The sequence below is a fragment of the Pteropus medius genome, unplaced genomic scaffold, assembly GCF_902729225.1.
Source record: "Pteropus medius unplaced genomic scaffold, Ma_sr-lr_union100, whole genome shotgun sequence".
Taxonomy (NCBI): Eukaryota; Metazoa; Chordata; class Mammalia; order Chiroptera; family Pteropodidae; genus Pteropus; species Pteropus medius.
Window position 1 is genome coordinate 15177428 of NW_024351730.1, and position 22005 is coordinate 15199432.

At 32.0% G+C, this 22005-nt stretch overlaps 1 protein-coding gene across 13 annotated transcripts in view; it reads left to right on the forward strand.

Moving 5' to 3' along the window:
- The window catches only part of ADGRL3 (adhesion G protein-coupled receptor L3), a 726915-nt gene extending 719062 nt beyond the window's left edge, over positions 1-7853 (forward strand). For 12 of the 13 annotated variants that reach the window (XM_039845304.1, XM_039845303.1, XM_039845307.1 and 9 more), the window contains one exon: positions 6193-7853. In XM_039845304.1, coding sequence (XP_039701238.1) covers positions 6193-6992 — 800 coding nt within the window. In that variant the 3' untranslated portion in view covers positions 6993-7853. Of the gene's footprint in view, positions 1-4236; positions 4255-6192 lie in introns of all 13 variants that reach the window. The other variant, XM_039845316.1, reaches the window with a different exon arrangement.
- The last annotated feature ends 14152 nt before the right edge of the window (positions 7854-22005 follow it).

Consider the following 22005-nt stretch of genomic DNA (forward strand, 5'->3'; position numbering starts at 1 on the left):
CCTTGTGAGCTGGGTCAGTAAAGTCACAAAATCCTTTCCCTACCATGTTTATGTGTTAAAAATAAGGCTTTTGAGTATGATTCCTCTATATTTTCTAGCTTTAAATGGTATAAAACTTTAATTTTCTCTCAAAGAAGCATAAATCTCTTTGAAATGCTTATAATATAAGCATTTGGATATGGCTTTATCTTTTCTAAAAATAAAAATTTATTAGGGGACAAGAAATTTAAAAAATCCATATCATATGTAAAGAGACCACAGGGAAAAAATACTCAAATAAAAGTTTCAATTTTAAAAATCCTACTAAGTGTTCTACTTATTTTAAATTGTATTTGAAAGAAAATTCACTATAACAAAAAGACTTCCAAGATTCCTTTAAGTAAGATGTGATAGATTAGCAGTATTTAACTTTTCCATGCAATTTTGAATAAAATTTTTATTATCCTCGGAAATTTTGTGGGTTTTTTGCTTGTTCGTTTGTTTTTTTTCTGCTCAGTCTGTGGTAAAACATTAGTGGTGTGAGTGCATAAAATTTGGTATGAATGTCCATTCCAGAGAAGCATGTCTGTTGTAACATGGCCACTAGGTGTCTCAAACCATATGAACTTTCCTGGGTGACACCTTGCCAAATACAAAGGATGATTTTAAATTATTTTTAAATACCAAAGTCAATAATTCAGAAATGACTTCAGGAATATAGCTGAGTTGTTTGTTGATAGGATGAAATAATTAAGCAAACCTTAAATTTTGTCAGCTTTCTTAAGGACTACATATCTAGGAAGTATAGACTTTTAAAATCAAAAGAGTAGAGCTCACTGGGTCCTCTTTGCTACATCACTGACATTCTGTTAGCCTGTGCTTAATTATTTCCTGTGATGGGGCCCTTCCCACCTCAGGACTTCATAAACAGTTGACTCTTGAACAAACAGGAGTTAGAAGTGCCAATTCCCTATGCAGTCAAAATCTGCATTTAACTTTTGACTCCCAAAAAACTTAACTACTAATAGTCTATTTTTGACTGGAAGTATTACCAGTAACTTAAACCAGTTGATGAACACTTATTTTGTGTATGTATTATATATGTAGCCTTGCAATAAACTAGAGAAAAGAAAATGTTATTAAGATAACCATAAGAAAGGGGGAATATATATACAGTATTGAAAAATATCCACATATAAGTGGACCTTCACAGTTCAAACCCATATTGTTCATGGGTCAAGGGTACTCAGTTGTTGAAATGCTCCATTTGTCGTATATGTATTTTTTCCCTCCACTGAGCTGAAATTTGCCTCTGGCCATGACACTTAGGTTTGCCCTCCAGAGCAAAGCACAAAGCATACTGCTCTCTGTGGCAATCCTTTAAATACTTGAAAGCAGCTAGCTAACCTGACTTTTTAGTCCTCTATTTTCCTCGTGAAACAACCTCAATGCCATCAATATGAGATGATTTCTAGGTCCTCCTTCATGGTTACCCCCAGCCCTAAATTGTTTCTCATTTGTCAATGTCTGTATTTCATCGTAGCACTCAATGAAGTGTATATTACACAATGTACCAGATGTGGTTTGGTAAAACAGTTTAGCAGCCTTTTTTTTTTTAAATTAGGCTATGTGACAGATTTTTGTGTCATCATAAACATTTTAAAGTGTGCTGGCATTAGTCAGTTTTGAATGTTGTTAAATGAAGATTTATACCATATTTGCAAATTGTCTATTCTACATTATTATTCACCTTACACAAAAAAGTTGTTGAACATTGTTTTAAAAAAATAATAAATTTAGATCACATTTTGCTCAGCTTTTTTGATTATTCACACGTGATTTCTAATGTCTTATATAGTGAAAAAAATTAACAATTATTTTATATGTTTTTCCTAATTCAGTATCTGCCTTCTTATTTTATTTTTACTGGTATCTTAAATTAAGGGATTTTTATAAAGATGGGACACTTCTGTAAATACTGTCAAATTGAAATTCTTATGATGCAAAATTTAAAATAATACCATATAGATTCAAAGTTTTATTTCTATAGAATCCATTACTGGATATTGATATTAAGATTATCAATAAATATATAAATGACTCTTCTGAATGGATTTGTTGTTTATGCCAGTAAGTTAAATAAATTCTATTGAATTATCTTAAAAACAAAAGTATATATATTTTTTAATGTTTTTCATAGTCAGAAATGGAATCGTTAAGCTATTTGATGTTTTAATATTTTTAAGTTGTTGAGAAACTATAGTAGTGCTTAAAATAATTCTTTTTACCACTGACTCAAAATAGATCTTGGTGATTGTCATATTGCTACTAATCTTATGCTTTCAGATGAATGCACTTATATTCTTACTGGCAAGGTGAAATCTTACATGAAATATAGGTGGCTTGGTATGTACTGGAGTGCTTTATGTTGAATTACCATTTGGTTCTATTCTATGAATCTTCTAATTCATAGAATGAATGACATCCAAGCAAAAGAAGAGTTCAGAAATAAGTGTCCATTTTTGCTTGTAATGCCTTTATTTAAAAATATGTAAGGGTGTGTTTCTAGTGGTACTGAAGCTTCTAGAGTTAGGAATAACAACTTATATTGCATTCAGAGTGTCTGTGGAAATATTTAAAACTTCATGCATAGTATTTCTGGACCATTATCTTCTTGTCAGTATTGGAGAATTTAATTTTTGTAAGATCAATTTTATTATCGATAAACCCATCAACAAAACATAATATAGAGAAGTCATGATTTTGCAAAATAATTTACATTTTAAAGTAATTTAATTCAATTCTAAAACTTTAAAGAAAGACATATATCCTTAGTATGGGATATAGTGAAGAATACATGGTAGTTGGTAAAAATACAAGGTTATAATATAAAATATATAAATAAATATTCTATTACAGCTGTCAAAGCCTAAGGCAAATGTGAAGAGAAAGAGATCAATAGTAATACATAGAAGGAATCCAGGAGATTCCTTTTCTGATCTCAATGCTGCCACTGTTAGCAGGATGGTGTTAGTGACGCTCAGTCTCTCTTGGCTGCAGTTTCCTCATCTCTGAAGAGCAGGAGTTGAACTTCAGTTATCTCTCATGCGCTTTCCAGTTCTAAACTTTTGTCATTTAAAGAGGGAGCCATAATGAACCTACAAACGATTTCCATATGTTGCTGTACTGGTTTGGCTCTTTATTTCCAGTTCTTTTTCTAAAGCTCTTTTGAAAAATCTAAAAGAAATTTCATCTGCAATTTGAAATATTGTTGGCTTTTGCTGAGAAGCATATCAACATTTTAAGTACAAACACTGTATCTCTAAAGCAGTAGTTAAATTACAAGTTGGAATCTCTTTAAATAATCTAGCCAGTGAATTCACCGGTTTTTATTTTGTGATGATTTAACCTTCCTGTAAACAAAATCAGCAAGAGCAGTTCTTTCTACCTGATTATGAGTTAAAAAAATTTTTGCTATGATTGTTTTTAAGAGATCAACTCTGAAAATGTTTGATTGCATATGATTGTGCAACAATACAGAAAAAATCCTGATATTGATGGTGGTAATTTTTTCCCTTCGCATTTTCTTGATACAGAATAAGATTGGATTTAACCTTTTTTTTTCTCCATAGTTATACAACTTTTGCATATGAGCTCCAGAAATGACCAATATTATTCACAATTGGTAAAGAAGCATTTGTTTAAATATAGTTGGGGAAAAATAACTTGTACATGGACAGAGAAGATACATAAGGGAAAATACACAATTACGAAAAACTTCAACTGTAGTTTCCTCTCTGCATATAAACTAAAGACTTTTTAATGAAAATTTTAAAGTTAATAACATTCCTTAGAAGCAGGTATTTTCTAACACACACACACTAATATTTATATATAGTTGTAGAAGTAGTCGTGGCTTGTCCTCACATTCTTTATCTTCTTGGTTGGTGAGATAATCTTAACTTTAAAAAAAAGTGTATTTGTTTGAAGTTTACTAAAAACTGTAGAAATGCTTATGAAAGACTCATTTTATTAGCATGTGTTAAGGGGGGGTTCTTATTTTCTGACTAACATTTCGGTATTTTTAATTATGATAAACCATGTAACACAAACTCATGAATTTTGGGGCAGTGGAAATTATTTCCTTTGACTCTTTTTTCTGCATATCATCAATTTGCTTTTTACTCATGTTTCTTCTACTGTCGCTGTAAGCTTACTTGTTGTTTTTTCTTTCCTTTTCTTCATGCTGTCGTTTAGAGCCCTACAGAGAGACAAGTATGGGAGTAAAGCTAAACATTGCATATCAAATGTAATTTTTTTTAGTTCACTTTTATTGCATCACATATAGATGATGTAGTTATTAAAAACAGTTCATCTCACAATTTAAAAACTAAAGAACTTATGAATTGACTTTTTTAAATATATGTTAATAGAGATTAGACGCTTTTGTTGTCTGATTCTTTTATTGTGTCACATAATCAACATAGTTGTTAAGTCTCATGTAATGTTTGTGTGAGTTAAATTGTTTTTAAATTAAGCATTTATTTTTGCTAATTCATAAAATTTTAATTTTTATTAGTACATTTCATCATATAAATATATGTCACATGCAACATGCCCACTTTATTTTATTATGGCTGTTTTGGACTCGTACCTAATGCATTGACAATGGAAATAATAAACATATGTTTCAATGCATCAGTCACTAGACCATAACCATCAAGCATACCATAGCAGCCTCTGCAGCAGCAATCACCCATCACATATGGCCCTTTAAAAGGCATTTACTTTTTTTTTCTTAACATTGTGGATTTGTCTACAAGATATCTTATAACATGAAAATAAATCGCTTCACCCTATGTCTGTGATGGCTGCTTTTTAACGTATTTTATGCATTGCTGTTTTCAAAAACTGTGCTACTTGAATACAGAGTATTCATCAGAAGTCCATATAAAAATTGACATATTTGGGATACTTTATTTAAACCAGCAATGAACTAGTTTAGTTTTGTTAAACATAACTGCATCACAGATATAGAATGAATCCTGTATTTTCACAAGTTAATGGTGTATTGAGAAGTTTAATAGAATTCTTCAAATAATTGTTTTGTAAAGAAATACCTTTTCTTATTTACTAGTATTGGTTAAATGTTCGTGTTTTATTTTCTTTTGTGATTGCATTTGAAGTGATTTATGAAATTATTATAGATTCTTGGATTTCTGTTCATTCAAGATTATGCAAAAGCCTTGAATAAGCATGTGGTCAAGTTTATTTTACTGAAGTTCTTTCTTTCCAGAATGTAATATTTAAGCTCTTTTAAATCCAAATTTTAACACACACGCAAAGTCGTCACTCATTATGAAATGGAACTTTTAATTCTAACACTGTGTTTTAAGGAATCAGATCCCTATGTCTTTATACATTTTTTATAGTATTATCTAATGACCCTAAAAAATTACTAATGGGTTAACATATAATAGTAACTGATGTGCTTATGTCAGAAAAAAAAATTGGAAAGTAAATCCGAATATTTTTGTTTCAAAAGTTTTTATATGCAAATTATTTTGATATGCCATTTTTTTGACTAAGCATTATTTCATGACTACATCATTCTGGCAAATTTAACATAATCCTTTTGTGGTTTTATATATAAGGATTATTTTTAATGTCATCAAATTATTAGAACCTGCTTGATTCTTTTACTTTAACCAAGATATTTGAAGTACCACACATGAATTATGTTAATATTATACCCATTTCAATATTAAGATAACATGTAAAATTAAAGGTAATTAATTATATTGATTGACTTTGATGTGTGTAAATTAAAAGCTATGAATGATTATCCCAAAATTTTGTGTTATTTTTTCTAAGTTCTAACCAAATAGACTTCAAATAATTCCAGGCAATGTTTGAGTGGAAATTGCAAATTCATAGTTTTTTTTAAGATTTATTTTAAACATTTCTTTTCTATTTATAAGATTTCTATCAATTGTCTGAATAGATAGATGATACATCGATCAATCGATTGATAGATAGATAATGTATATATAGATTTAATAGTGTTTCTTTGTTTCCAAACATTTTATACTTAACTAAAAATGCTAGCAATTTATACATGCTTCATAGTCATCTGTTTTTGCTTTTGTGCTTGTGTGTGTGTTCTGTGGTCAATTGGATATAAATGTCATAGTGTTTTATAATCTTTTTCAGAGGGGCTTCTGAACAATGCCAGGGATACAAGTGTCATGGATACTCTACCACTGAATGGTAACCATGGCAATAGTTACAGCATTGCCAGTGGTGAATACCTGAGCAACTGTGTGCAAATCCTAGACCGTGGCTATAACCATAATGAGACCACCCTAGAGAAAAAGATTCTGAAGGAACTCACTTCCAACTATATACCTTCCTACCTGAACAACCATGAGCGCTCCAGCGAACAGAACAGGAATCTGATGAACAAGCTGGTGAATAACCTTGGCGGTGGGAGTGAAGATGATGCCATTGTCCTGGATGATGCCACCTCCTTTAACCACGAGGAGAGTTTGGGCCTGGAACTCATTCATGAGGAATCTGATGCTCCTTTGCTGCCCCCAAGAGTTTACTCCACAGAGAACCACCAGCCACACCATTACACCAGAAGGCGGATCCCCCAAGACCACAGTGAGAGTTTTTTCCCTTTGCTAACCAACGAGCACACAGAAGATCTCCAGTCACCCCACAGGGACTCTCTCTACACCAGCATGCCGGCATTGGCTGGCGTGCCTGCCGCAGAGAGTGTTACCACCAGCACCCAGACGGAACCCCCACCGGCCAAATGTGGTGATGCCGAAGATGTTTACTACAAAAGCATGCCAAATCTAGGCTCCAGAAACCACATCCATCCACTGCACACCTACTACCAGCTAGGTCGTGGTAGCAGTGATGGATTTATAGTTCCTCCAAACAAAGAAGGGACCCCTCCAGAGGGAAGCGTGAAAGGACCTGCTCATTTGGTCACTAGTCTATAGAAGATGACAGAGAAATTTAAACCAACAAAACTGCTAACACCTGGTTGACTGTTCCTGAGTTGCTATAAGCAGTGGTAATAATGTGTGTACTCCTAAATCTTTATGCTGTTCTTGAATGACAAACACAAACTCTCAGACTTTTCTTTTTTTTAATGGGATTTTTAGGTCAGCCCAGGGGAGAAAGATAACTGCTGAAAATCCCCTGTGCCCTATCCTTTTCTGTCTTTCCCCCACTCAGATGGAGACTTCATTATGTTAATGAACAAGATATGAAGAAAATGGCGCTCATTGTGGCCTTGTTGAATTATGTTGTGTTTGGTCTAACATCTCTGATGCTGTTACAATCATGACAAGGACCTGATTTTTAAAAGGCCAGAACAGTTATTTGACATCAGTAACGATGCTGCGTCTAGATTGGAGTGCTGCACAAACAAACATGAAAGCAAAGCAGAACCGCATCACACAGTGGTTTTTAGTCACTCAAAACCCGAGTTCATCACAGCAGGAATAGCTGTGGTATACAAAATAAGACCACACAATTAATAACAAAATGGAGGGGAATTCTAGAATTATATGCTAAATGCATATTTTATGATTTACTGTCTTAACTGATGATAAAACTAATGGCAGAAAAAAAGAACTGAACAATTTCTATGTAATGTACAGATACTAGATTGCATATATAGTCTGCTTTCTGTTCCTCCAGAATTTGAGTCCTGTTAATGTAGTGGAAAAAAAAAAGAAATTTTCTTTTACTTTCGTGCTGGTCTTGCAAGTTTGTCTACCAGTAAGAGAGCAAAGTTTCCTTCCTTTCTTCCTTCATTTTCTTTTTTTTCTCTCTCTCTCTCTTTTTTTTTTTTTTTTTTTAAAAGTTCACTTGGCAAAAAAATAAATAAATAAATAATAAATAAATAAATAAATGAAACTATCACTTTATAAGAATCATTTTCTAGTAATGCAAACAAATTATTTTTTACAAAAAATAAAATAAAATAAATAAAATTAGACTTCCTTCCCTCACTATATATCTTTATTCAGTCAGGATATTTCCAAGAACATTTTTTGTGAAATAGAGCAGGATGAACTTTTATGTTTAGAGTGCATATCTGTTATAATGCAAGCATATTTGGCAAGCAGTTCATCACCAAGACAGTAGCTATGATTCTAGAAGTCAGGAGGTATCAATAGAACTAGCGGGGCTTCTGCATGTGAAAAAAACAGTATCCCATAGGCATTAAGGTGCTGAATGCTCAGTTTGATTCCCAAGTGTGCACTTGCACTATCAACTTTTAAAGGAAATTTACTCCCTCACAGTAAGAATTGAAAGGTCAGGCTATTTTGAAATGATTTAAAAAAAAAAAAAACCTGTTTATTAACATGAAAATTTATTTATTTGATAAGATTTTAAGTGATGTCGGAATACAAGAGGTATATTAGCAGCACATATAATTTTTTTCTTTTTAAATTTATGGTTCATTTTGTATGGTCTCAAAGTTGGATGACCTCATTACTAATATTTGTTGTAAAAGTGAAACTTGTTTGCCAACCAATAAACAACTGATTGAGATTTAGTAGATACCGTATTGATGTATGTACTATATGATTAATTATTCTTTTTTTCCTCACCTTTCTTTCTTTCTGTTTTCAGTATATAAACTTTGCTAATCCTCTATGGCCCAAATGAGCCATGCAAAAGAAATCAATCTGTCTAAATGAATAAACTAAGCACAAAATTATACAGCTTTTGCAGACAGAGTAAACCAGAAAAATAGGATGGGCATTTTTATGTTGGCTGAAATATGATGCATAACTTACTTTAGAGCAGGTTAATATATAGGTTATTATGTGCTTATTTATAAACCAGCTGCAGTCTCTATGCTTATTATAAAAAACAGCTTCAATCAGAGATTTAAATACTTCATAGAGGGGGGTGGATCATATTTTTTCTTCCCTTTTAAGCTCTTTTTTGATGTTAGAAATTTAAATTTACTCAATTGGCAAAATGCTGCAAGAATAAAGGAAAAGAGAATATCTGTTTTATAAAGATAGTCTAAGACATTTTAATGCTATTTTTTTTTTCTTGTTCTATATAAGAAGAAAGTGGGAGGGAAAATCCTTTCAAATAAACCTTCTAGATCTCCAAGTACTGAAAAACCTTTACCAGCAGTGTCCAAGCATGGAGCCTCTCCTAGGGCAAAGCTAGAAAGAATTTGCCAAATTATAATTTATCTTGTAGTATGTAATATCTTGGTGATTTTTTTTTCTTTTTCCTTTTAATGTCTCCCAAATTTAAACACCATCCACCTATAAATTAATTTCTTAATATGAGAAAGAGTGGTTTAGGGAATAGCCAGTAATCTATATATATAGTTTAAAAAGATATGACGAAAGATAATATTCTGTGCTGGGTCAGAATACGTTATAACCTTAATATAACCTCAAAATATCTTATGCATCATCATTCCTTTTTAGTCACTTGACATGAATAGTTTTAAGTCTACAGATTTTCTTTAAATTGTAGGAGAACCATAGCTTTAAATGGTAATTAGGTTTTCTCATACAACACAATGGCGATATTAGCACCTGAAAGATGGTTACCCTTTCTGGTACATAGAATACATTTGGTTACGAAAGAACCATTTTTAGACATATTTAAGGTGACTTCAGAAATAAATGTGGTCTGTGGATTATGAGCACTTATGTTTGTTTTGCCAATCCAACGATAATCTATATGAAAACAACTCTGTCAATAAGAAGCTAGTTTCACAGAACAATGGGGAAACTACCTCAATTCAGCTTGCTGATGCTGCCAATTCTGATTTTCTGATATTTGCTACCTCCCTACCCGCTATCTTTTGTGTTTCATTATATAAAATTTGAAGCAGGTAACCTCCCCACCTCTCCCTAGACCAGGTTGAAGAAGATCACTTGAATACATAAACTGGTGCAGAAGCCATTGAGTACTGTCAGTTAGTTATTTCCAAGCTCTTACATCAGGACGAAAGGGTAAGATTTTTGAATTTGCATACATCATAGCTGGCGTACTTTCAGAAAGACTTAAGAGCTCAAAGACTATTACAAGAAGGGATTATTCTCCCAAGTTTTACATGACTATAATGAAAACAAAACAATTAATAAAAGAGTTAATTACATACATCTCGATAGAAATTTGTGAATATCTAACATGTATCATTTAGTCCTCTTTACATTAGCAAAGGTTAATTAAATTCCTGAACTTGAATCTTTCTTTTTCACATGCATTTTTACGTGTAGCTATTGATAAATTAATAATTTTAATATTTTTACCACCTTTGTATTTTCAATACACTGTGACATTCATGACCTGCTCATCTGCATACTTCTGACGTTTATCTGATTTTTTACATTAAGAAGTAAATTTGCAACAAACACATATTATACACGCATAGCACATTATCCAATAGATGGCAGTAAGAGTTATGCTAATGAAAAAAAATTATTATTTCCTAGTAAAATAATATTTTTATATAACATTTTACACCTGATTTATTTTTTCTCTTTGAGGTTTATTTCATATGATACTTTATCAGGACACTAGCTAAAAGAACACATGTTTAGTTAATTCAGAAACTATTTGAATATTGCATAGCCTGTGTTTGTAATTGATAATATTTATGGAGAATTCTAAATTTTGCAAAGGAGAAATCAGTTGAAATTCTAATTTAATTTTTTGAGCACCTCCTATTTGTTTCCACTCTATTAAAATTAAAACACTATAGTTGAATAATAAATCTCTGTGCTAAAATAATCATGATAGAAGAGAACTGATGTGAGATCAATTATGTTGAAGTAAAAATAATGAGGAAAATGTATTGATCAACTGTAGGTAATGCAAATACCCTTAACTTCCTGTAAAACATATTCAAAATTATTCTAAATTAAAATTCAATTTATGATCTGTATTTTTAAAATCCTCATTAATCTAAAAGATGAAAGATCTTTAACATTTATTTGTTTTTAACATTAATTGAATTGGTGTGATGAAACTTTTCATGACAATGGAGATAAGCATATAAGTGAATTAGGAATATTTATAAAGAACCCATTATTGTAGGCAATAATTTTAAGCTTTTTCTCCACATAATCTAAATCCATTGACTGATTTGTTTTTGCTAAAAAAATGACATTAAAAACTTAAAAGGCTGACTTTCTGCATTATTGCAGAGACCAAAAGGAAGAGAAAAAATATTTTCTGGGTTGTCTAAAGATCAGCTGTGAACTAATCTATAAACATCTCTTATTAGTGAAAGAATAATTAGTTGTTAGAAGTTGTCCATCAGTACTGTAACAAAGTGCCATTGTTTGGGATTTTTTTGGGGAGGAAAGAAAAAAAAACACTACAGAACTACTATGCATGTCAGTTCAAATTTAGAGAAAGAGAAAAAGAATCCAAAACCAAATTTGATTTTGAGCAATTCTGAAAATATTGTCAAGAATATTGTTTCTTCTATAACAAATATATTTGATATAAAATAACAATATGTATGATCTTCCCAGTCTATTGTAGTAGTACAATTAAGATTTAATTAGTTTGTTTAGTAATTCATAACTATAACTTGCCACATAAATAATTACTATGCACTCTGAAGTAATATTTTAAATATATCTCATGTTCGATTTCTACACATTCATAAATTAGAAACATGGAAGCACAAGAGTGAAGCAGCAACATTACAAAATAGTTTATGGAAGCATTTTTGTGCAAATGAATTCTACATAAGAAGCTCATAAAGTAGATTTGATAGATCCCAACTATAAATTTAATTTTGTAATCAGCAAATATGTCCTCCTTAAACCACCTAAAAATATTGCTAAATATCTAAATTTTTATTTCTAGACTAGTAGAAATTGAGAAGTGTTGGTAGCTGCTTCTTTCCTGCTTAGGCCATGACAGGAATATTTTTTATTTACTAATTAATTTGATTATCTCTTCTTTGCTTTAAAAAGATAATCAATCTTTAACCGTCACCTGTACACATACTTACATACTCTGGTTTCTTTTGTTTACAGCTTGCCGAGGAAATAGCTTGTTTACAATATTGCAAACTTTATGATTTTTGCAATAAAATGGGTAGTTATGGTTTTGCATCTTCTCATTTAAATAAAGTTACTGCTATCTCCCCCTTTTAAAAAAATTAGATCAGCACTTCTTTAATATCTAAGATCTTTAAGTTATTATTTAGATGTCTCTATTCCAACTATGTTTGACGTTTCTTTCTCTTAATACATGTCACTCAAATTTTTCTCATTTAAGTTGTGTCCCATTAAAGTATGTCAAAGGTAAATGTAAACTGATTGTTAAGAAAGCATATGAAGGGAGAACTTTAATTTATGTGAAGAAGTTAAGGAAGACTATAGAAAAAAGAAACAAAACCTGTATTGGGATAAACAAGTCTTTTCAATCACAATATGAATAGAAGAAAAGCAGAACCAAGTTAGCAAATTTTGGGTGAGGTTGCAGGACCTAAATTAGAGTTACAGAGAAAAACTTTAAAGAAAAAAAATAGCAAAATCATTTAGAGTGATAAATATCTTTTAAATACTGTACCAAACACTATTGATGCATTGAAAAAAAATAAAATTAGAGTTCACCATATTATAATTTCATCCTACTGATTCTACAGGAAATGCTAAACACTTTAGCACCATAGTTACTTCTTGTCTGGCTATCCCCTTCCTCAAGGACACATGAATATTTTATAAATGTTTCTTAAATATAAATATTTTTGCCTCAATTCACTTTCACTCTCTTATCTGCTTATTCTGTTGTATGCCAACACAGTTCATGCTACTAGTAGCTTTGTACCTTCTAGAGCTTTATTATGACTCTTTCTAATAAGCATTAAATTAATATTAACTTGGAATTATGTACATTGTGCAAAATAATTCATAACCAAGCAATATTTATATTACCAGATAATTCATTATATATATATGAATATTACTTTGAGAATGAAAAAATAATAACACTGCTGAAAATATTACTCTCAATTTCTCTCTATTGTAGTCAGTTTATAAAATTCTGCAGACAGTTGTACACTTGGTGTGTTATCAGAGTACTCTATAATCCAAATGTGTCTAAAAGTATTCCCAATGCTTCTTCATTCTAGAATGCCAAAGAAAATAGCTTGAAAGAAGAGGACAGCAAAGCCAACTTCTAAGGATCTAATTTAGATAAACATTGTCATCCAGAATGAATAATTTTAAAATTAGAATATTCCGCTCTATGATCAAAGGGAGAGGTTATTAAAGATTTACAGTTAATACAATATCGGAGGATTTAAAATTTTAAAGATGTTAAGTTTGTCTCAATAGCTCAAGACTGCAGAATTTTATACCACATTGGCAAGAAAATATGTTTGAAATTCATACCTAAAGTAGTTTTTTAAAGGTTAAGAATTCTTCTGATTCCTCTGAAGGTAAAACTGACAAAATGATCCTGGCTTCAAAAAGAAATGTTTTGGTTGACCTCAAAAAATGTTTGGCAAAATTCATGAATGCCATCAACTCTTTCATAGTAGGCACAGGTTTGGGGGGATGGAACTTGGGAAACAATGACTAGAATAGAGTGTCCTTTTATGCTGACCACTGCTTCATCCTCTACAGCATTTTTTTAATTCTCCGAACATCAAGTTGTCAAAATGTCTTATGTTTTGAAAGACATTATGAATCAAAAAAGATGAGGAAACAACATTTAAAGTTGATTTTCATGCCTCATTTGAGAATAAAGATTTCCTTTACCATCCTAAGTAATAAAAATATGATATGTCTTGAGACAGAGCTGTGGACAATCAGAATGTGTACATTTATAAACAAATCTTCTTTGTATATTCTAACACTGACCTTTGCCTATGAACTATAAAATTGAAAATTGTAGAAAGAGCTTGATTTCCTTTCACTTGGCTTCTTTGAACACGTTGGAAGATAGAAGGATAATTTGGAAAAGTTTTTCATACTGTTTTCCCGCTTGCCAAGCATTAAATCTAATGCAAGATATTTCTTTTAAAAATGATAGTTTATTTAAAAAACTGACAACTAACTAAGCTATTTCTCACTGATAAGAAAATCACTTTTTAGGAACAAGAATATAGCTATTGCAGGCTTTGGTCTCTTACCATTCTCATATATTTACACGTGGCATTAATCTTATCATATACACCTATCAGATTTCAATCTACTGGATTTTTTCCCTTGTACAATCTTTTCAACCATTTTTTCCCCTTAAATGCTCTGTACAATCACCTGTAAAATCATGAGCTACAAACCTCAATAAAAAAATGTCAGTAAAGAATAAGTGATGTAGTCACTGTTATTATATGGTAGTACCAAAACTTTGGTTTTGAGAGTGTTTCAAACTGCAGGATAACAATGGAAACATGAACTTGTAATAGGTTTTCTTACTATCCCCAAACCCTGCCACCCTCCTCTTCACACATTGGAAATAAAATGTGAGCCGTTTTTTCCCCTTTATGTTTTCAGAGAACTGCTGCCACCAAGATGTCTGTATGGCTATTTGTTCTTTCCAGAAAGATAGGAAGTTAAATTAAGAACTTATTGCTTGCTCTTAAAGTTTGCCAATAATGAGATATAATCAATTGTAATCTTATATCTGCTGATCTTATTTTTCCTCATCTCTAACTGAGGAGTAGGACAGTCAGTCACCAATAAACCTTTGGTCCAAAGGAGAATTTGGAGATCTGTGCTGCGGCATGCTATTCTTCTTTTGAAGAAAAGTCACAATAAAAGTTAATGTATGTTGTGTATCACAAAGACATTATGTAATCACCATTATGCAGTGTCAGGGATCAGCAGCTCCGAGTGCCTAGTATGTGCCTGACATATTACTTTTTTCTTTTTCATTTAATGTGTTTCAATAATATGATGAAATATAGTTTTTTATAGTCACTTTACAGAGGAAATTTAAATTCAGATTCACAGTTATAGAGGTAGTAAGTTTTGAACCAAAATCTCTCAATCTAAGATCCATTTTATTCTTTTTAACCATGTTATATTGCATCGACTAAATGATTAGTTAAGAAGAAATTAACCCATTGTTTTCATTTAAATAAGAGGGGAGGGGACAGACATTAAAGTAAACTGAAAAAAAAGAAAAAGAAAAACATGGAGCCTGCTTTTAAGGAGCAAAAGTTTATATAAACTCCATTTTACTAGACAGTTAAGAGAGAGAGGTATCGTTGATTTTACACCTTTGATCAAATTACTAAATTACTTTTCTAAGAATAGGATTTCTGATCTCTAAAGTAAATATAGTCAAGTAAATAACTATTTTGTATGTGATATACAATGTACTTGGCATACATGAAATTCTCATCCAGAAAATTCTTAAAACAGATACTGACTTAGAACTAAATAGACTGTGTCTTGTTTCTGTTATTACCACGTCCCCACCCACTCCCACACATAATGGTTAGAGGATAGTAATATGCTTCTAAATCAAATTCTAGTTTAAAGTTTTGCTCTTTTATGTATGTTTTGTTCATTTCATTATCAGAGCATGCATAATAACTGCAAGTTTCTTAGTCTTTTTTAATATATTTTTTCAATTACAGTTGACATACAATATTATATGAGTTTCAGGTATACAACATAGTGATTAGATATTCATAAATTTACAAAGCGATCTTAGTCTTTATGCAATTTTTCAATATTTAATCTTTTAATCTTTACACAACAATTTTACCGACTGTAGTTCTAGTGCTCAAATGCAGCATTTTATGATCTGTATTAAACAGGTCTTATTTGTTGGGGGAAAAAATGGCTCTGAGTTAAATACATTTGGGAGATACTATGCTAAACAAAATAAAATAATTTTTCTTATTGTAGGATTTCAGAGAGTGCATTGCAAAACTATAAGAGAGATGTATATATTGTGCTGTCTCCTAAAAATTATTTGGCCCTGAAATCCTGAAGGAACCTGCAGAGGAATACTTTGAGAAGTAGAACTCATTTTGTGAAAAATGTTTTTGCTACAACTGCATTTTTTTTCCTTAGTATTTTACATCAACAAAATCTGGAAGTGTGACTCCTTCAATATTAATTGGCTTTATAATTAATGATAAAATAATGTTATAAAAGTATCTCCACTAAATATCTGGTTCCCATCTTTAGGCGGAAAAAGAACAATTAACGAGATGAATGCTGCATGGAGAATTGTGCCGAAACCATAGAATCCTTTATTTTAGTAAAACTTCCTATCTTCTAATATCAAATACCCATTTAGCTGCAGCGACTCGAGACAAAAAAAAGTATACATTTGACAACTGTTTTTCTCATTTATAAAGTGCATATGAATTACAGAGGAATCGTGTTAAAATGAAAATGTTGATTTCTGTTAATCTGCAGGTGGGTGTGAGTTTTTGCATTTCAAATAAGCTCTCAGGGATGTTTGCGTGGCTGTTTCACCTAAGACCAAAGTCCTTAGACTGTCTTTCTCTGTCTCCCTCAGAAACAAAACTAATTTACCGTAGGCTAATTAACATGAACAAGAGTTAAATTCCTATGGCATCTTAACAACGTTATAATGAAATGACACTGAAAGAAACAATGTTATTTAAGTACCTGCTGTGTTTGTTTTGTTACAATATCAAAATGTTTACTACAAAACCAGTGAAGAATCTTCTCTGAGTAAGACAAGAGTCAACTCACTTTTCTCTACTGACCTGAGACAACTCATCTGGGATTTACTTCCAGGCACAGCAGCATAAAATATAACTGTCTTATCCAAAAGTATCAAGAATATTAATATGCTCTGAAGATTTTATGTATAAACTGAAATATAAGATCTTGTCCATATCGGTGATTGTGTATTAGTTGTGTTAAAGTCAAAACACATATGATATTTTTTAAAAAGTACAAATAATTATGAAGTAGGTAATTCTTATAATGAACATAATATTTCAGATAATCACAACTCTAAAGACAAGACTAATGTCTGAATCTCTAAAATATTAATTCTTTTTATATTTCTAATCTGGGAAAAAACTCAAACCCTTTTATTTTTATTTTGAAATTTCTACTTTGCTTATATGAAATGTACAAACCATGTATTTTATATTTAGTAAATAATCTTAATTGTTAAATTAACCTTAACCTTAATTAAGCCATATTTCAGAAATTAAATTGACAATTATTTTTAAATTCGTGAAAAAAAGATAAGATATATTAAAATATAAGCCCCCTGTCTGGCACTTCATGTTTCTTTCTTTCTTTCTTCCTTCCTTTCTTTCTTTCTTTTCTTCCTTCCTTCCTTCCTTGTGCAAGCGTGAGATTTTGTTTGATCCGATTTTGACGATAATGATGCTGAGCGAGGTTGATGGACGCAGCGAGCCCACTTTGAGCGGAAAGACATTTTAGAGATTTCTGAAAGATGACGACGAGAATTATAATCGACCGATGATCCCCGGAGACAAACAACCAGAACGAACCCTTGACGAGGGCAGATGATCGATAAGATGATTAATTTATCGCGATGAAAGATTGATATTGCACAAAATTGTTAGCTCAGTATTTCCCATCTCCACTTTTGTTTATATAATTACCTACAATGTATTAAAAATAAAATAAAACAATAAAAATGAGCATTTGAGAGCTTGCTCCCTAGCACATGTATTCAGTGTGGCTCAAATAAACTCTTATAAAAATTCTCTATAGGTTTGGACATTTTTTTACTTATCAATGTTTACTTAGCATAGTTGGCAGGATTCCGAAACAGTCTACCCAGGACCATCCTGCGTACTGGACCTGGTGTTAGGTATTAGCCCTTAAGGGCCTGTTGTGCCCCACAAGCTCCTGCCTTTGTATCAGGTGAAGTTGGGCAAGTTTCTCTTGGAATTCTGGTGTTTCTTGCTTTGAGAAGCAGGTATGACTTTATTTGAGCTGTTCTTAGAAAAAGCCTCGAGCTGGCTAAAAGTCAAGATAACCCACTGGGTCACTGCTTTTATTTTTATTTTTATTTCTTTTTATGAATTAGATTATCGAGAATCTAAACAACATCTTTGCTGGTTAAATGAGAGACTGAACTCTCTTTCGCTCTAAAAGAGAAAGGACATTTTATTTCTCAGCCCAAATAGCTAGTAGAGTGACAACAGGTGTTCTAGATCCCCAAATCCTTAGTGACAGAGATAGGTGCAGCAGAGTTCAGTGCAGTAACACAGCCAGTACAAGAGAAGTTGCCAGGAACCCTGGGGAAGAGGGCAGAGCACCTTGGAATGAATTCACTCTGAGAGAGGGGCCCAGAGAGAGGGGCCATGCCTTGGTAAACATTGAGGTTCTAGCAATGGCAAGCTCTCCTTGGCCATATTCTTAGGTGACTAAGAATCTTTGTGGGGTTGCTTGAGGAAAAATTTCCTCTAGGACGTGAAGCGGTCTTATAGGGGTTGACTACATTTGGCTTGACCGAAGACGTGCACGTAAAGGCTGGTTTTCTCTAGAAATTTGTTCGAATTCTCCAGATCTCAAAGTTAACATGGGAAATCATGCTTCCCAAGCCAATAAGGCCCACCACAGTCAATCTCTTATTTCTAAATAAGATGGCTGTTGTAAAGATCCTTTGCTATCTAACTCTTTTGCTCATACAATTAGAAAAAGCTGGCTATAAAATTACGTAAAATGAATTGAAAGAAAATTATTAGAGACTGTCTCAGAACTTAAAAAGGACTTCTCCCCTAGGCTAAAATGAAAAGATGTAAAAGAATTTACAAGGGGAAAAAAAGAGAGAGAAAGAATTTAGATAAGTAGATCAACTTATGATGTCAGTTAGGTGTCAACCCAGTTCTTTGAGGTATTAAAAATGGATTTCCTTATTTTAAAAGGGGGAAGGTAATTTGGAACTTGACTTGTCAAGTACAGATATACATTGTAAAATTTCTCCATTACAAAATTTGGATCCAACTATTCTGTCTGTATATGTCTATGCATGTACATTATAAATGTGAGATAATTTTATACCTCCAGATAGTATTGTCAAAATTAATTTAAAGACAAGTGTAGGATTGGGTATTCTAAAATCTCAAGATATATAGAAACTAATTCAAATGCTTTTCAAGTTCATGTGATCTAAGATTAATCTTTAAGAAAGAAAAGCCAACTTGTTTGTTGGTCTATGTAAACAGACATTATTTTGCTTAGAGGTTTTACAAAAATAAATCCATGTTAATAACTGACTTTGATGTCTATGAAATATGTTTCTAGAGGTTATAAAATGTCTTCATAAATCTGCCAAGCTGAAGAATGCTAATTGATAATGGCTTAGTTTTCATTAGACATTCAGATTTTAAAGGTTAAAATCTCAATATATGTAGAAATAACTTTGCAGTGTTTCAGAAGGGGCCCTAGAACATTCTAAAAGATTTAAAATTGCATGGGAAGCATTGTAAAATAAGTAATAAAAACTTCTAGGATATATTGTATGGGTGAACAATAGTTGTAACTTAAACAAATTGTCAGAGCTATAGAAAACCCAAGAGGGCCACTTCGTTCTTTTCTGCTCCCTGGCAAATCCCGTTTTTTTGTTTTTGCATTCCTTCATGCATCACAGTGCATTTAAGTTGAAATTAGATGAAGGAATTTATGAGCTGACATTGTTGAAAGGAGACATCTTACACTATTGTCAAGGTTTTATAGAGTCGCTTCAAGAAAATACCAAGTTGGTAACCGCTTTCTTTCACAGCAAGCTCTCAGGAAACAGAGTTTACAGATCATTGACTGCCACCTGGAGATTTTGTTTATTGGAAAGGACATCAAATAAAAAGCACTGTCTAACCTCAGTGGAAAGGACCTTATCAGGCACCTAACCACAAATGGACATCTACCCCTCTCTATGTACATCAGAGACTCCTCAAGGATGAGAAGCCACAAACATCAGAGGTAGACAGCTATCCCAAGACATTAACAAGGCCTGTATGTGTACAGATTGACGTCGAACTCAGAAACAAATTGTTTGTCTTTACCTGTCTGCCAATGATATCAGTCATAATAATCATTATGTTCGTTTTTGAGTTTTTCTATTTAGTCCAACTGTTTATGGTTACTGGAGAAGCATAAGATGACTGTTAATACTCTTTTATGGTTTATGCAAATGTTATACTAGATGCCAAATGCAAAAAATAAAAAATAAATAAGACAGAAGACAAAACTGGGATGATGATAGTTCAAAGGATAGCAATAATCCAGACTGTTGTTGTTGTTATGTTTTGTTTTTTGTTTTCTGCAATGAAGGCTATAACACCGAAATTTGTCCTCAACTCAGATCCTCTGTTCCCAATGGTCAACAAGGTGACTTTGATACTGAGACTTCCTAGGAATGAGCCTTCCTAGCACTATGAGATCACGCTATCTGACCAAAAAGTTAGTTATCAATGCATTCCTTGGATTGATTTATGACAAAAAGGGAGAATTGTGGATGAAAAAATGAGATTCTACAGAAAGTAACCTCACAGGATGATCTGATCATAAATTCTTAACTGACTGGTCATGATGGATACTCATACCCTGGCATATAATTTTTAATTAGAAGGTTTATTTTTGCCTTAAGTAAGCCCTATTTCTGTGCATCTAGGTTAACACACCTTTGAAATGCCTCTTTTCAGACTCCTCCTTCTAAAAGGTAACCACTGTCAAGAGAGTAAATAATTTTAACTATCCTGTAATCCAATTCCCACCTGCTTTCTCCCGTCTTCATGTAATCTTTCTTACATTCCCTCTTTAATTTCAAATGCATAAAAGAAACTGCAAAACTCTTATTCTTTGGAGCATTTGAGATTTTGCTCCCTGGTCTATGTCATCAATTTGGCTCAAAAAAAAAAAAAGACTCTTACAAAAATTCTCTACAGATTTGGACATTTCTTAACGTCGATAAGACTAAACTCCATTCAGTCTCATAAAAATATGGGCTCCATTTTCTCTTTTTTAATCTGTCCTACTTTTTAATCTCATTCTCAGTCTTTTATGTTTAATCTCAGCTTTACTCATTTCTCTCTTTTGTTTCTGGGTTCCACAAAGGTCATTTATATCTTATTTGATCTTTCTTTGCTCCATATATCAGCAGCATCTTCTCTCAGTCATGGGATTTACTCATCATCCTGTCCTTTGCCTTGTCTCCCTTCTTTTCTCAATATTCCTAAATATACCTTGGCCTCAGCCCTCAATCATAATTTTTTTCTAGGTCATTTTAATTTGTCTCTCTAGACTTATGCATCCATCACACTAGGTCATTTGTTTTTTTTCTGTGCACAGTGTAAATTCACAGAATTGCAGCCCCTAAAATACTTTAGTCCAATCCCTTTACTTCACAGATAAGTAAAATGAGAACTACAAAGGGCATGAGATAGTTCAATGTCATACATACCTCATTCATGCTGGAGCTAACTCTTGTGTCAGAGTTTCCTGATCAGCACATTTTCTACTATGTTTTTTGTTTTGAAATATTTTCCTGGCTAAGCTTTCCTACTACAATGTGGCACCCTCATGTGTGATCTAGTTTCTCCTCTCTCGCCAAAGTACTTTTCAGGATCCTTTGGTTTTAAGTAATAGAACAATAACTCAAACATACTAACAAAAAAAAGAACAAAACAAAACAAAAAAATCTTCAAATATTTTTAATGGAATATATCCACTAACTTAATCTGAGAGGAAAACCTGAGTTTAGAGTTAATTCGGAACCAAAACAACAAACACAGTAAAGACTGTCTCTTTTTCTTATTTCTGTTTTCCCTGTGTGCTAGCTTGATATATATATATATATATATATATATATGATATATATATATATATATATCTCAAATATATATATATTTGATATATATCATATATCATATATATATATATATATTTTTTTTTTTTTCCTATTGAGAGGTGGTATTTTATGGTGATTGAGTATCCAGACTTTAAATCTAGACTGCCCAAGTTAAAAGCTTGCTTCTCCATTTTTTGGTCTTGTGATTTTTCAGCAAGTTTT